Source organism: Camelina sativa, chromosome 18 (assembly GCF_000633955.1).
Source record: "Camelina sativa cultivar DH55 chromosome 18, Cs, whole genome shotgun sequence".
NCBI classification, from domain to species: domain Eukaryota; kingdom Viridiplantae; phylum Streptophyta; class Magnoliopsida; order Brassicales; family Brassicaceae; genus Camelina; species Camelina sativa.
The window spans coordinates 3,236,919-3,254,399 of NC_025702.1; the positions used below are offsets into that span (position 1 = coordinate 3,236,919).

The 17,481-nt window shown below is 37.0% G+C and overlaps 3 protein-coding genes across 3 annotated transcripts; all 3 read right to left on the bottom strand.

The window, feature by feature from the left end:
- LOC104760416 lies at window positions 4,329-6,068 on the bottom strand. Its single transcript, XM_010483337.2, has 2 exons — window positions 5,960-6,068; window positions 4,329-4,844 (listed from the first exon to the last, which is right to left on the bottom strand). The coding sequence occupies exons 1-2, from the start codon at window positions 6,005-6,007 to the stop codon at window positions 4,476-4,478; spliced, it is 417 nt and encodes a 138-aa protein (XP_010481639.1). The 5' UTR covers window positions 6,008-6,068; the 3' UTR covers window positions 4,329-4,475.
- Window positions 6,889-12,116, bottom strand: LOC104760417 (ribonuclease 3-like protein 3). Its single transcript, XM_010483338.2, has 9 exons — window positions 11,751-12,116; window positions 11,512-11,655; window positions 10,845-11,428; window positions 9,865-10,599; window positions 8,848-9,582; window positions 8,017-8,539; window positions 7,788-7,934; window positions 7,358-7,698; window positions 6,889-7,239 (listed from the first exon to the last, which is right to left on the bottom strand). The coding sequence occupies exons 1-9, from the start codon at window positions 12,078-12,080 to the stop codon at window positions 7,062-7,064; spliced, it is 3,717 nt and encodes a 1,238-aa protein (XP_010481640.1). The 5' UTR covers window positions 12,081-12,116; the 3' UTR covers window positions 6,889-7,061.
- Window positions 12,378-16,325, bottom strand: LOC104760418 (ribonuclease 3-like protein 3). The gene is made up of 7 exons (XM_010483339.2): window positions 15,916-16,325; window positions 15,619-15,771; window positions 14,845-15,536; window positions 14,023-14,593; window positions 13,778-13,942; window positions 13,331-13,692; window positions 12,378-13,041 (listed from the first exon to the last, which is right to left on the bottom strand). The coding sequence occupies exons 1-7, from the start codon at window positions 16,246-16,248 to the stop codon at window positions 12,543-12,545; spliced, it is 2,775 nt and encodes a 924-aa protein (XP_010481641.1). The 5' UTR covers window positions 16,249-16,325; the 3' UTR covers window positions 12,378-12,542.

Below are 17,481 nucleotides of genomic sequence, written 5' to 3' on the forward strand. Positions count from 1 at the left end.
CCTAAACTATGGTGATGTTTGAACATGCAACAAACTTGTCAATAAATTTCATCTGGATTGCTTGTCCACGTGGTCAGAGTTTGGTGGATAGGCTTAGAGATTAATAATGACCATGTTTGTTGTGTAGTATGCTTCTAGTGACACTTCTAAGTTCTAATATCTCTAATTCTAGCTTAAAAATAGTACAAAAACAGTTGGCTAAAAGACATCTAAGTGGCTAAACTATAATGATGTTTGAACATGCAACAAACTTGTCAATAAATTTCATCTGGATTGCTTGTCCACGTGGTCAGAATTTGGTGGATAGGCTTTGAGATTAATAATGACCATGTTTATTGTGTAGTATGCTTCTAGTGACACTTCTAAGTTCTAATATACCTACTTCTAGCTGAAAAATAGTACAAAAACATTTAGCTAAAAGAAATCTATGTGGCTAATTTATCTTGGACAAATTTCTGCTCATGTAAAGAATGAGCAAGATATTATAAGATAAGTATCCATAACTACTAATCCACATGATTGATATTCAATGTTCTAAATAAATCAATGTTGTTAATTTTTATTTTGTTTATTAACCACTTATGAGTGTATATGTTTCTGGACCAACACAAAATATGAAGCAAGGAGCTCATGGTGTCTATGGATTTAATTGTGTGGATGTTGTATGATGATTCTTTGGTCTGTCTACATTGGTATCCACAAAAAAATATCCACATGATCACATCCATAGCCACCATTCAACTGCTATTCTTCAGCTTAATGTCTAGATATGCTTTGTAAATCCATGGAGACCTATCCACAGTTTTTCTATCCACTAAACTTTGTTTTTTTTTTTAAAGTGAATAGTTTTGGTTTTAGGTTCAAGGGTTTATGTTCTAGGATTTAAAATTTAGAATTAAAGGGTTTTGTACTTATTTGGTCTATGTTGTGTTATGGATAATATGCTATGGATAAAGATCTAACCAAATTTATGTATGTATATTTTGTATGAATAAACACAAGTAACTATCTATTAACAATACTGCAATTGATTATCCACTTATAATTGAACAAATGTTCAACGACTGATGGATACTGTATAATCTAAAAATTCATAAAAAATATAGCAATATGTATCTTAAAATGTAGAAAATATATAATCATAACATATTTTATATAAATAAATAGAAAATTTGTTTTATGATAACAAATAAATATATTTTACTTTGTTAAAGTGTTAACAACAAAAAAGAAGAGAAAAAGAGAAAAAAGAATGAGAGAAAGAGAGGTAAGTTGTTAGTAAAGGCAAAAATGTAAAAGGAAAGTGGACACATAAGCAAAAAACTTGGAAAAGTATACCATGAGTGGAAAGTGGGTTTTTGTGACAGAACTCACACCCAAAGTGGGTTTTCATCACATTCACCCATTCTTTAACTAACAACGTGTGCATGAATAATATAAAAAGACAGATCGAGCGCATACGATGACAAAATGACAAAAGTGTTGTAAACTGTGAGAATGGAGGAACTATTTTTGGAATCTAGAGACTCTCTCTCATTGCACACTATATAAACAAATGTAATACGCATTTGTAAACTGTGAATAAAGAGAATTTACCCCCAAAAAAACTTAAACAATGCAGAGTTTTGTTTTCCATCTTAACTTTCCTCCTGCATTAGAAGATTCTTCTTCTGCTCAACTAAACTAAGTAGTTGTTTAAAGAATCAAAACAACAAAGTAATTTACTTATTTTAAATCTCCCGGGGAGATACTTGAAGTCTAGGTTTGGTTTATTGGATATCTACTTATTAAATCAAAACAACATAACATGTTGGCTGAAACTAGGCCGAGCTTCTTCTTCTCTCACATAAGACGATTACAAGGCTCAAAAGTACATATCTAAGCTAATGGTGGCTCAAAAGTACATATCTAACATTACAAATCGTCCTTCAGAGAATATTCCAAGGCTCTTAACAAGTGTGTGGCTGAGGAGTTCTCTGCTGTCTCTCTCCGTCTTCTTCTATCTCCCTTGGCGTATAACGTACCTTCTTCAGTTGTAGTCTCAATCATAGCTGAACAAACAAATCCCCCAGGTCTTTCATAGTTCTCAACACTAAACACAGTAAAACAAAAAAGGGTTTCAGCGTGCTTATTAAGGAACCAGATCCTCATGCTTCTCCTCTCAATCAGTCAATGCCTACGGCTATCAGTTTCCATGACCGAGGTTACTCATATTTTCATAAGGCACCTATCTATTCCTATCTTTAGGCAACTTCTCTTGACTTCTGTGATTTATATATATAGTATGGTTTTCATCTAATGGTGATATGATGAACTATCCATACTCTCAGAGAAAAAAAAATGACACCTACAACTTGTAGTATTAGCTACTCTTTTTGTGCCTTAGCCCTAGAAAATCTCTGATAACGTTTCTGCTTTTACTAAGGCTAGGTTCGGCTTCTTTCTTGCCATCATTTTTTACCTTCATTGTAAATAATCAATATTGTATACACAAGGAAGATAAATACAGTATATACTTGTTCTAAAAGAAACTCAGACTTGTGAAAAGAAAAGGTCCGCGTGTTTTCAAAACAAAAGACGTTTGATGCGACGGATTCAGATACTGTGCTTGAGATGGAATGTGATGGAGATTGCTGTCCGTAGCTTTGGTAACAAATCTATGCCAAAATGTTGACTTGAAGTCGAGATTAAAGTTGACATTTATTAAATATAGACCTGAAGGAAGTAGGCCCATTAATGGCCCAATTGAAATTAAAAAGAAGTAGAAAAGCGAGAAATTGAAAAATTGGTTTTTGATATCATCTTCTCCCCCAACGAGACAACTGCGACCAGATTTGAAAAAGAAGAAGAAGATGATCTCGAATTAGTTAGATTGAATTGTTGATCTGAGTACTCTCAACCATTCAACTCTTTTGGTCAAACGATGCACGTGTACATGGAAACGTCTAGATTAAGAGTGACTACTGTATCACAAGTACACAGCTGCACAGAGAATCAAGCTCTCCTTTCCCGCCCAGGATACGGTTATGAGTCTACAGTAACAATTATGGACTCTATCACAGAGAATCACACACTACTCTAACAGAAAAGAATCTTCAGGCTCTCTCTCTTTTTATCTCACTTCGTCTTCTTCCTTTGAGAGATTAAAGCGACGGCGGCGACGAACATGATGAAGTCTCTCCCGTTCTATCTCTTCGTCCTCCTTATCGCGCTAACCGCCGTAGCTACCATCTCCGCCACGACGACCGGTTTGATCTACTCGGCTCCAGCTTCCGTTTCCGGCTCCGTCGAACTCTCGCCGGAAAGAATCGCCGCGAAGCTTGTTTCCATGAAGGTTCCAGCGGTGAGGCTTGTCGACTCAACTCCGGCGATGATACGCGCCTTTGCTTACACCAACGTATCTCTCCTCCTCTGTGTCCCAAACACTCTAGTTCCGAGCTTCGCTACGAATCGTTCGCTCGCGATGCATTGGCGCGATGCAGAACGCTCATCTATCGCTCTCAGATCTGAGAATCTACGGTGTATCTGTATCCACTACGTTCTCTTTCTCTGACATCACCCGCTCGTCGGCGGCGGAGCAATTGAACAGAGGGGAAGTGGTCCCGATTTTGCAATTTCTCGAAGAAACCAACTCATCTTTACTAATCACTCTTTGTCCCATCGATTTGTTCCGATCCAACTGCTCGACTGATGTTGTTTTTGGCTTTATGGCCGCCACAGGCCACGAGAATCTTCCGGTGATTGTGGCCGAGACTTGTTTGCCTAGATCGGGATTAGGAATTGAGAATCGCGATGAGATTAGGAATTCTGGATACATTCTAGTCGCCTGGAGTCTTCTAGTGTCTCTTTTTGTTATGATGTGTGTTTTTGATAAGGCCAAGAGATTGTGTGACTGAATCAAGAAAAAGAGCTCTCCTACTGCGGATCTGTGAAACAGAGAGAAAAACAAACGAAAGTATGAGAGAATACGAACAACACTTGCAAGCAATGATCCCGTTTAATGATGATTTTCAAAACCACTTGGAAGATGTCAGAAAAATGAGGATTAGGTTACTACCCCCATCTCTTACTTGTTCTTTTTGAAATGATTCTTGCTCATATTCAATTTACATGCAGCGAGACAACAAGCCTAGAAGGGACGACTATGGCAAAGGCAGAGGAATATCTCAGATCAGCACAAGGACTTATGGAAGAGGTGGTGAGTATTGCAGAGTCAGCGAGAGAACTTAGAGAAGGGTATGAAGAAGAGAGACGAGGGAGAGAAGCGATGAGACAACTGGAAGAAGCGATGAGACAACTGGAAGAAGTGGAAGAAAGGGAGATACAAGTGAACGACGTAATCAGGCTTTACTGTCTTCTGTATCTGGGTCGTCAAGACTAAACTCCATAATAATGGAAGGAGAGAGACATTAAGCTTTCTGTTTGTTTTCAAAACATAATCTTCCTTAAATGCATATGATCTAATAATATCTGTATTACATTTTAAAATTTTTCTTTTTGATTCGTAGTTCTAGCACAGTCTGTAGCAAGGCCAATTCTCTAAGTCGAAGACTCTTTTTTCGCTCGGCTAGCTCCTCTTCAAGTGTTGTTTTAGGGACAGCAGAGTGTTGTTGTTTGTGCTCCATGACAGTCTCATTCATCATCATCATCCAAGGAGAGGTTCTTCTTCTTGCACTGCCAGATGAACAAGTCTCCTTTGCAGACAACTCGGGATGCGCAAATGTGAAATCATTGATCAATTCTTTCACCGCAATGAATTGGTTCATCAGCAGACGTGTCAGATAAAGTTTCCTTTGCCGAGTACTCTTAAACGATCTCTCAAAGGAACCACCGCCGTAGTACACCTGTCCATTTTAGAACAAATAAAAGATAAATCATTTGAAATATCCATCAGAGTACTGATTACTGCAAGTGCAAGAAGAGCATCCTATTCCTCCTACAAGAATACAAACAAAAGCTATCAAGACTAAGAAGGATAAACAAGAGTCAGTCAGGTTGAAGTTCTGAGCTACAAATTGAAAGGCTCAAAAGCTTTTGAAGACAAACGAATGACAAGACAATTCAACAAGGGTATTGTTAACTTTTGTTATAGATCCATCCTTCCTCAAAACAAGTGTTGACTGATGCACATTTTGGTGCCAAAACCCAACTAAATGAACTCTTAATTAGTAGTAGCAAGCAAAAGAAGAGATCGAACAATGAAGTAGTTTACTTCTATTATGCTCTCTGTCTAAACAAACACTCTCGATATCCAAGTTCTTCTTCTAAATTGATAATGATATCTAATCAAAGAAACAGAGAGAAGAAACATATTATGACCTGCAATTCAATTGAAGATCACAACATTTAAGGAATAAACTAAGATTCAATCTATAAAAAGAGTCTAAGATTTCAAGGGTAGGAACAAAAGTGAAACAAAACTCATTACAGGGAACGAGGAGAAATCAAAAAGCCACAAATTTCGAAGCAAACGAGCATAAGCAGAGAGGGCATGTGATAGCTGCTAAACAAATTGAAGAGAACCAGATGCGTGAAAGAATTTCTGTATATTTCTTATTGAGAGTTTGTGATTACATATAAATCTAGTAGTATCTACAAGTAGTTAGAGATATAGACACTACACTTGCGGAGCTTGTTATAACAGAGCAGATAAACCGGTAATGCGTTATGGTATATACTCCAATACAAATCAACAAAAGAGAAGAAGGTTTTTTACCTGCGAGGATCACAACAATTAATGTAAGGAGGAAACTCAGATTTGAGTGTTTTTGTCTCTGTTTCAGTTTTTTTTTTTTTTTTTAAAAGACAACAAGTCTACAATTTCAAGCGTATCAACAACAAAAGCGAAACAAAAACTCATTACAGGATACGACAAATCAAAAGCCAATTTCGAATCAAACGAACCATAAGCATGTACAGACCAAGCAACAAAACGAGAGAGAGAGAGCTAAAATCGAACCAGATTGGCTTCGGTTTGTCCTTCACCAACCACATCTAACCGCACCATAGGGTTTTTGGCAATCCAATGAGTATGAGCCACTCGCGTATAATTAGGGTTACTGGTAGAAGATTATTATATATAGATTAGAGTAAGAAATCCCACCCACTAATATTGGTTTAAACTTGTTTAACAAGGGAGGCTTGGTGGATACCCTAATTAATAGAATCATTACTTATTACTTATTAGGTTGCAAAATTAAAATTATTTACTAGTAAACGTTTTTCTTGGAAATTTAAAGTTTGTTCGTTTGGGAATTGTTCTTTTCTTATTAATCTATATACCATAGATTAATAGAATATAATATATATATATATATATATATATATTAAAACTTTAAAAGTAAAATTAGTTTGATTTTTTTTATTATTATTATTGTAGATAATATACTTTTTTATTTGTAACTCAGCGTGCGCAAGACGATTTTAATAGTACGCACATACATGTTTTTGTTACTGTTAAAAGAGCGCCACATTATATCCTGCGATTGTCTCTCTCGACTAATTGCCCAAATTCTTTAACTAACATCGTTTAACTAACCTCGTGTGTATGAATAATATAAAAACTAAAAAGACAGATCGAGCGCATACGATGTTAGACACAGAATGACAAAAGTGTGAGAATGGAGGAACTATTTTTGGAATCTAGAGACTCTCTCTCATTGCACACTATATAAACAGATGTAATAAGCATTTGTAAACTGTGAAGAACGAGAATTTACCCCCAAAAAAAACTTAAACAGTTCTCCTCTTCTTTGAATGCAGATTCTTGTTTTCATCTCAACTTTCCTCCTGCATTAGAAGATTCTTCTTCTTCTCATCTAAACTAAGTAGCTGTTTAAAGAATCAAAACAACAAAGTAATTTACTTATTTTAAATCTCCGGGGGAGATACTTGAAGCCTAGGTTTGGTTTATTAGATGTCTACTTATTGAATCAAAACAACAAAACATGTAACATGTTGGCTGAAACTAGGCCGAGCCTCTTCTTCTCTCACATAAGACGATTACAAGGCTCAAAAGTACATATCTAAGCTAATGGTGGCTCAAAAGTACATATCTAACATTACAAATCGTCCTTCAGAGAATATTCCAAGGCTCTTAACAAGTGTGTGGCTGAGGAGTTCTCTGCTGTCTCTCTCCGTCTTCTTCTATCTCCCTTGGCGTATAACGTACCTTCTTCAGTTGTAGTCTCAATCATAGCTGAACAAACAAATCCCCCAGGTCTTTCATAGTTCTCAACACTAAACACAGTAAAACAAAAAAGGGTTTCAGCGTGCTGCACACACAGCAAAAATAACCGACCTCAACAAAGCAAAACAATAGATTAGATGACATCACAACTTTCATACTAAGATATACCTGTAAACCGGGTTCGGCCACTTTCTCTTGTTGCAAATCTCAATCAACTTGTCTTTTGCATCTTCAATTTCAATGTCTAGTCTATCCTCCTCCATAACTATTTCAACGGGCATACTTTCTGATAACTTCTGTAATGCTTCCTTAGCAGCATTCATCTTCGCTGCATCTCTAGTCTTTTCATTTTTCCCACGAGCTATAAATTCATCATCAAGATCTATGTGAGCGCTAGTAGTCCTGTTTCCATTTTCCTTATCACCCATACAAAAAAGGGTACGAAGTGGTTGAGGTCTCAGCCGCAAATTCTCCAATGTATATAGTGGCTCGAAAAGACCCCTGAAGATCTGCAAATTTTTGCTCCTTTTATTTTAAAAAGTTGAGAATCATATAACATAGAATTAGAAACACAAATCTAGTGGAGAACACAACGTACCTCCCAGAGTCTTTTAACATCAAAATTCATATCAATGAAAACAGCTCCAGCTACAGAATCGACGAGGTCAGAGACTACTTTTGGGGGTTTCGCCGATTGAGGAACTGGGCCATTCTCTTTGCCCTCCACCTCTGAGAACACTTTAATCTAAAAGATGACACCAAAAAGTGTTGTTGTCAACCAAGCAAACATAATGTGGAGTTGGTAACCACAAGAAATGGTGAGTAACCTTTTCATCTAACTTGAGTTTGCTTATGAAGAATTGGTAAATGTTGTGTTTGACGGCAACGCGGGCGTAATTTTTGTTTCTTGTATTTGCGATTCGCAACAGACTCATCTCCCTGGCTCCAAACTTAGGGTACATGAGGTAGATGTGATTCGTGAAGGCGAGTTCTAGAGCTGCCTCGCCGACAAACATAAGCCGTTTGAATTGAGAAGAGGTTTGCGATAGCGCTTCAGTCAGAAGATCCTTGTTCTTGAAAATGTAATTCAAGATCTTCTCCACTGCTTCCACTGAATCAGAATCCATCTTTGAGCAAAAGAGAGATGATTTCTTCTTCTTATTAATTGTTTCTGGCATTTGCAGATTACTTATGGCTCTTCTCATGTGGTAAGCTGCTGAGTTTTCTGCTTGTTTTTTCTTTGATTTTGCATCTCCCTTTATGAAAAAGGTACCTTTTATTGTTGGGATCTCAATCTGAACTGAACAAACAATTTTCTGCTCATTTTTTGGCCCTCTTTCTACTTCAAAGCTGAAAAGAGTTAAACACAGTAACAAAAAAGTTTTTAAGTTAGTACAGCATACTAGTGCTTATTAAGGCAAGTAAAAACAAAAAAGCATGTATAGTTTTTTTATAGCATACATGTGATTTCTCTACCCTAGATGGTACACGTTTCACTATGGATTAGCAAAGGAACTCTCCTTCTTTGAGATTATAAGACTCTAGACTACACGAAGATATTAATATGACTCTGGATCATGGTCCTTGTTGAGCAGTAAGTAGTACATAGAAAACAAAATTTCCTACTTAATGAAAGAAAATGTAGGAATAAGATATACCTGAAAATCGGCCTCGGCCACTTTTTCTTGTCACAAATCTCAAACAACTTCCCTTTTGCGTTGTCAGGTTCAACATGTGAACTATCCTTATCAGTAACCATTTGTTCTTGTTTCTTTTCATTGGTTAAAGGGTTCTCAGATGCGGCAGACAAAGAAGATGATTCAGTCTGTAACTGGAGCTTTTCGGTGGACCAAATCTCAAACGAATTCCCTTTCACATCCTCAGGTTCAACATGTGGACTATCCTCATCAATAACTATTTGTTCGTCTGTCATATCATCGCTTAGGGGGTTCCCAGAGGTGGTTTGAAAAGAAGATGATCCAGTCTGTGTCTGGAGCTTCTTCGTGGAGCAAATCTCAGTTGACTTCCCTTTCACATCTTCAAGTTCAACATCTAGACTATCCTCACAAGTAACCATTTTATTTGGTGTCATTTCATAAGTAGTTCTCCTCTTCTTTGAATGCAGACTCTTGCTTTCATCTAAACTTTCTTGAATTTGCAGATTCTTCTTCTTCTCATCTAAACTATTCGGCATTTGCAGATTACATATAACAAGACTCATCATAGAAGATTCCAAGGCTCTTATCATGTGATCCGCTGATGAAACTTCTGCTAGCTTTTTCGTTGGTTTTACATCTCCCTTCATGTGAAAGGAACCTTCTATAGTTGGGATCTCAATCTTAACTGAACAGACGAATTTCTGCTCATTTTCTGGCCCTCTTTCTTCTTCAACACTAGAAAGAGTTAAACACAGTAAAAAAATGTTGTAAGGTTAATACAGCATACTTGCGCCTATTGAGGCACACAAAGTAAAAACAGTGATTTCTCTACCCAAGATTGAAAGAATTTTAACCACGAATTACCAAACACATTATCCTTCTTTGAGATTATAAGACTCTACACTACTCAAAGATATTAGTTTGAGTTTGGATAATGGTCCTTATTAAGCAGTAAGTAGTAATTAGAAAAGAAAGATTCCTGCTAAAGCAAAGATAAACGCTGGAAAAAAAATATACCTGAAAACCGGGTTCGGCCAATTATTATTTGCGCAAATCTCATACAACTTCCCTTTCACATCTTCGGGTTCAACATGTAGACTATCCTTATCACCAACCATTTGTTTTGTTGTCATATCAGAGGTTGACGGGTTCTCAGCAGCAGTAGGCAAAGAAGAAGATCCAGTCTGTTGCTGGAGCTTTTTAGTAGAGCAAATCTTAAACGACTTCCCTTTCACATCCGCAGGTTCAACATGTGGACTATCCTCATCCATAACTATTTGTTCTTCTGTCATTTCATCGCTTAAGGGGTTCTTAGAGGCGGTTAGAAAAGAAGATGATCCAGTCTGTGTCTGGAGCTTATCCGTGGAGCAAATCTCAATCGACTGCCCTTTCACATCTTCAGGTTCAAGACCTAGACTATCCTCACCAGTACCCATTTCATTTGGTGTCATTTCATAAGTAGTTCTCCTCTTCTTTAAACGCAGATTCTTGTGTTCATCTGAAGTTTCTTGCATTTGCAGATTCTTCTTGTTCTCATCTAGACTTTTCGGCATTTGCAGATTACTTATGACAAGACTCATCATAGAAGATTCCAAGGCTTTTATCATGTGATTCGCTGAGGAATTTTCTGCTAGCTTTTTCGTTGGTTTTACATCTCCCTTCATGTGAAAAGAACCTTCTATAGTTGGGATCTCAATCTTAACTGAACAAACAAATCTCTGCTCATTTTTTATCCCGCTTTCTTCTTCAACACTGCAACGAGTTAAACACAGTAACAAAGCACTTAAAGTTAATACAGCACATTAGTGCTTATTGAGGCTCATAAAGTAAAAAATAGCCATACTCGTTCACATTGATCTTACATATATTTTAAGAGCATTTATGTTATTTCTCTACCCACAGATTTTTGAGGAACCCATGGTCCTTGTTAGTAAGTAGTACACAGAAAAATAAAACAGCCAAATCAAAGAAAAATGTTCCCTAGAAATAAGATATACCTGAAAATCGGATCCGGCCACTTATTATTGGCACAAATCTCAAACAACTTCCCTTTCGCGTCGTCAGGTTCATCATGTGGACTATCCTCATCAATAAACATTTGTTCTTTTTCCATTTCATCGGTTAAAGGGTTCTCAAAGGTGGAAGGAAAAGAAGACAACTCAGTCTGTAATTGGAGATTATCAGTGGAGCAAATCTCAAACGACATCCCTTTCCCATCTTCAGGTTCTACATGTGGACTATCCTCATCAAAAACTATTTCTTCTTCTGTCATTTCCTCGGTTAAGGGATTATCCTCATCAATAATGTTGCCTATGGGAAGACAATCTGACAGCTTCTGTAACACTCCCGCAGCAGCAAGCACTTTCGCAATATGTATATTTTTAGCACGCCCAGCAGCTATAAATCTATCATCAAGATATACCTCAGCAACATGTTTGTCTCTGCCGACATCTTTCCAATACCTGAAATCGATTCGCTTGCCGTGTTCATCAGCTAAACGAAAAAGTGCAAGAGATGATGGTTTAAGTTGCAGCCGTAAATCATCCGGTGTATATATTGGCTCCAAAAGTCCCCTGAAGATCTGCAAAATTGTCCTCTCTTTTTTAATAAACATAGAATTAGAAACACAAATCTAGTGAAGAACAACCACAACCAGAAACAAACCTCCCAAAGTCTTTGTACATCATAATTTACATCAATATAAACAGCTCCAGCTATTGACTCTACAAGATTAGCAAACCCTTTTGGTGCTTTCACCAATTCATTATACAGAACATGATCACCTTCTCTGCTCACTGCCTCAATAAACTTCAAAAAAAAAAAAAAATTAAACCACTTAATACTAAAGAACATTCAAATATCTCAACACTCTCTTCGCACATATGATTCAGATGATAGTTTACCTTTTCACCTGTAGTAGAACATTTCTCGTGTATGGCGTATCGGTGGAGGTTGTGTTTGACGGCGGCACGAGCGAGCTTCTCTTTACTTACATTTGCAATTCGCAAGTCACGCAACTCATTGAGTTTGAGATTAGGGTAAGCGTGGTAGATGTAATTAGTGAAGGCGACCTCGAGAACGGAGTCGCCGAGAAGCTCAAGCCGGTTGTTTAGAATAGATGATTCTTCAGCACAATCTTCAGGGAACGTTTGAGGTAAGGCTGCCTTGAGAAGAGTCTTGTTCACGAAACTGTAGTTCAAGATCTTCTCCACTGCTTCCACTGCATCATCCATCTCCGGCGAAAAGCTTCGGAGAAGAAGAGAATTAGGTCACTAAATATGTATAAGGGGCAAATTGGTCAAATAAACCTGGACTTTTTTACTAAAAACATGAATTTAAACACTTAGCTTTACTTTTTGAGAATTTAGAACCCTGACCTTTGTAACGTTAACTACTACAATGGCGAAAGAAGAATATACAAATTCTCCAATTGTGCTTTTTCTCTAACCATCTCCAATACAGAAAGAAGAGACCACAAGATATGGAACAGACGAAATGCTAAACGAAATCAGAGGTGGCTGCGGCTACGATAAACAAAATCGATTTGTGACAAATTGATGAACGATTGCATACAAAGTGAAATACACAGATGACAAAAGTGTGTGAATAGAGGAATTATTACACTATAGAAGAGAGATGTAACAAGCTTTTGTGAGTTGTTTCAAACAAACATACCAAAAACTTAAACCACTCTTTCATCGTCTTCTCTTCCTCTTCTTTGAAGGCTGAGTCTTGTTCTCATCTAAACTTTCTTGCATCTGCGGATTCTTCTTCTCATCTACACTTTCCTGTGTTTGCGAATTCTTGTTTTCATCTAAGCTTACCTGCCTTTGCGAATTATTGTTATCATCTAATTTTTCCCGTGTTTGCAGACTCTTCTTCTCATCTAAACTTTTCTGCATTTGCGGATTCTTCTTCTTATCTAAAATTTCCTTCATTTGCGGATACTTCTCATCTAAACTTTCCTGCATTTCCAGTTTCCTCTTCTCCTTCTCTAATTTTTTTTGCATTTTCATCTTACTTATGACAAGACTCGTTAGAGGAGATTCCAAGGCTCTTATCATGTTGGAGGCTGATGAGTTTTCTGCTACCTTTCTCCGTCTTTTTCTATTGCCCTCGATGCATAAGGTACCGTCTTTAGTTGGAGTCTCAATCTTAGCTGAATAAACATATCCCTCCTCAGAGCTCTCAACACTGAAAAGATTTGAACACAGTAACCAAATGGTTTTCAAGTTAAGACGGCGCATTCGTGCTTATTGAGGCACACACAGTAAAATTATCAAACTCACATTTATCTTATGTAGGATATACACGTTTTTACTACCCTTAGATTGTAAGATAATTTAACTATGGAGCGAATGTATTCTGCTTCCTGAGATTACAAGACTCTAGAGTCTAGACTACTCAAAGGTGGAATCAATTTGACTTCGAAAATAAAACTTTGTGGTTAAAAGCAAAAGACAAAATGAGAAATAAGATATACCTGTCGTAAATCGGGTTTGGCCATTTCCTCTTGTTGCAAATCTCAATCAACTTCTCTTTTGCATCTTCATATTCAATGTACTTCATAACCATTTCAATGGGCATAGTTTCTGACAACTTCTGTAACGCTGCCTTAGCAGCCTGCATCTTTGCATCAGCTCTATTCTTATGAGAGTCCCCACCACGAGCAATAAATTCATCATCAATATATACCTGAGCATTGATTGCCTCGCCCTTTTCAACATACCTGAACTCGATTCGCTTGCCGTGTTTTTCACCAAAACACAAAAGCGTAAGAAGTGGATGAGCTTGCCGCCTCAAATCATCCGGTGTATATATTGGCTCAAAAAGACCCCTGACGATCTGCAAATATCATTCCTTTCCTAAGAAATCCAGAATCATATAACACAGAATTAGAAACAAAATCTAGTGAGAAAGCACAACAGACCTCCCAGAGTCTTTGTACATTATAATCCACATCAATATAAACAGCTCCAGCTACAACATTTACAAGACTAGCGAGATATCTTGGGGCTTTCACAAATCTGTATGGATCTGGATCAGAATCATCTTCTTTGCCCATCAACTCTATGAACTCTTTAATCTTTATAATCTAAGAGATGATACCAAAAGTGGTGAGTATATCATTAAGGAGAGAGGTGTTCTCAATTAACAAGACATTTTTTTATTTACCTTTCTTTCTGACTCTTCTTTTTTGGACGACATAGCATTTTGTATAAAGAATTGGTAGATGCCCTTTTTTACGGCCACACGAGCGTATCTGTCATTACATGTATTCGCTTCTTGCAACAGATTCAGATCCTTCAGTTCGAGCTTAGGGTACATGAGGTACATGTAATTCGTGAAGGCGAGAGAAAGAGCGGGCTCGCCAACGAACGTAAGCCGTTTGAATAAAGGTGAATAATCACCGTGCGTTAGCGCTTCTTTCAGAAGATTCTTGTTCACAAAACAGTAATTCAAGATCTTCTCCACTGCTTCCACTAAATCAGAACCCATCTCTGAGCCAAAGAGAGATGGACTCTTCTTCAATTCTAAACTTTCCAGCATTCGCAGATTACGTATGACAAGACTCATTAGAGAAGATTTCAAGGCACCTATCATGTGGTAGGCTGAGGATCTTTCTGCCTCCTTTTTCGATAATTTTGCATCTCCCTTCATGTGAAAGGTACTCTCTATAGCTGGGATCTCAATCTTAACTGAGCAAACATACTGCTTATTTTCTGGGCGTTGTTCCTCATCCACACTGGAAACAAAAAAGAAATTAATACGGCAACTTCATGCTTATTCAAGCATTTAACGTAAAAAAAAATAGCCATCTTATGATTATAGTTTTTAAGAGCATATATGCGATTTCTCTACTCATTATCCTTCTTTGAGATTATAAAGATTCTAGACTATTCAATGATATTAGTTTGACTTTGGATCGTGGTCCTTGTTAAGCAGTAAGTAGTAATTAGAGAATAAATAAACGAAAAATGTAGGAATAAGATATACCTGAAAACTGGCCTTGGCCACTTATTGGTGGCGCAGATATGAATCAACTTCCCTTTCACATCTTTGGGTACATCATGTAGACTATCCTTATCAACAACCATTTGTTTTGTTGTTATTTCATAGGTTAACGGGTTCACCGAGGCAGTGGGCAACAAAGATAATTCAGTATGAATCTGAAGCTTTCTACTAGAGCAAATCTCAAAAAACTCCCCTTTCGAATCTTCATGGTCAACATGTGGACTATCCTCATCAATAACCATTTCTGCTTGTGTCATTTCATTGGCTAAAGGGTTCTCAGAGGCAGTGGGCGAAGAAGATGATCGAGTCTGTAACTGGAGCTTTTCAGACGAGCAAATCTCAAACAGCTTTCGTTTCACATCTTCATTTTCGAAGTCTAGTTTATCATCACTATTGATCTTTTCAGTGGGCATACGCTCTGACAACTTCTGTAACGCTTCGATAGCAGCGAGCAGCTTGGCTCGCTCTTTACTTTTAACAAACCTCGAAGCTGCTATAAACTCATCATCAAGATATACCTCAACAATAAATCCTCTTCTTTCTTGTTCGTAATACCTGAAGTCTATTCGCTTGCCATGTTGATCACCCAAACGAGAAAGCGCAAGATATGTTTCCTCAGGTTGCTCCTTTATATCATCAAGTGTAAATATTGGCTCCAAAAAACCCCTGAAGATCTGCAAAAATTCCCTTTTAACCTGAGATCCGTTATAGCACAAGAATAAGAAACAACGAAAATCAAGTAGACACGTACTGTACCTCCCAAAATCTTTGCAAATCAAAATTCACATCAACATAAAGAGCTCCAGCTATTGACTCTACAATGTCAGCAAGAATTTTTGGTGCTTTCACCACTCCACCATACGGAACAGGACCATCTTCTTTTCTCACAGCCTCTGTGAACTCTTTAACCTAAGTATATATAGACACACTTAACTGATAAGAACATGTTTTCAAATCAACCATTCAATAACTCTTTAAGAAAAAAAGTTTCTAATGATTCAAAAATCACATTTTTAACTGACAATTCAATAACGAAAGAGATGATTTAAGTACCTCTTCCTCTAACGAAGGAAAAGGAACGTCACGTTTAAGGAGTTGGTAGAGGTTGTGATTGAGGGCGACACGAGCGAATTTCTCGTTACTAACATTTGGAGGTCGCAGGCTATGCACCTCCCAGAATGTGGAAGTGGAAGTAGGGTAGGTGAGGTGAATGTGATTCGACAAGGCGACCTCAAGAACCGAATCGCCGAGGAACTCAAGACGCTTGAATAAAGGAGATAAGCCCACGCAATCAGGAGAGGTTTGCGTTGTCGCTTCCTTGAGAAGATTCTTGTTCGTGAAACTGTAATTCAAGATCTTCTCCACAGCTTCTACTGATGAATCCATCCCCGGCGAAAGCTGAAGGCGGCGGCGCCGTCGGGGTGAAGAGTTTTAGGTCGTCACTAAAAGCAGGTTCAGTCCTAAAATGTTATTTATAAGTTTTTTAAAAGTGGAGTTTGGATAACATTTCGAAAGTTTCAGGAACAATTTAGAAGGATATGGTTACATGAAGGATTAAAGCGAAATTATAGTATGATTAGATTTGGAACGTGTGTCCGTCGGCGTTTGGATTAGACTGAACTGAGCCAAGCCATAGTTTACGGAAGAGGAAGAAGAGATAAAGAAGTAGAGAACCAGTGATAATTCTCGATTTGATATGGTTAACAGAAAACCGAAAATTTTATATTAAAAATAAATAATTAATTAGATAATCAGGGTAAAATTGGAATTTTGATTTTGTTGAAAAATCGTAGGTATGAAAATAACAATACTAATTATTTTGGGTTTTAAATGACATGTTTTTATTATTTGGTGTATTTTTATTCTAATCCAAAACAATTGGGTATTAAACGTTCAAATAAAAATAACTTCAGATTTTTTTGGCATTTTTCCTTTTACCGTAGTGGTGGCTAATATTCGATTGGTAACAGTAAACCGACACTAACCATCTTCATGTATATACTAGGTGGAGGAATTTTTTAAAACTATTTATAAAAAATTTCAAGTTATATTTATTTCAAAATATTAAATAGGGGATATACATATTTCAATTACAAGATTTTGTGTATATAAAACATATTTCAAACTTTAATTATGTACAGCAACAAATTTAAAACATCCATTTTTGGTCGAATTAGTAAAAAGACCAAAGTTTGGGTAAGACTGATGTTATATAAAAGTACCCGGAAGAAATACATGGTCCACCCAATTTGCTTTGGTTTCTATATTTGGATTAGACTAAACCAAGCTCAAGTTTGGCTAATTTGTTTGATTTCGGTTTTGAGCTAAAATCGACAAGTCTTGGTTCAGATGCATCATACCGATCAGTCTTATTTCTTTGTCTAATCTAACCAAAAATATATACCTAATTTTATCCTATTATATTCCTATTAACCAAAATTCCAAACAAACTGAATTAACCAAAATGTACCAAATTTCACATAAATGTACCCAACAAAATCTTTCAAAAAATTGGAAAGAAAATAAAAGAACGATTTACTTATCATGGAACCGACCTAAAATTTGCACCGTCTTAATCTTTTTCACCACAGTGACAAAAAAGTAAAAGAAAAAAAAAAC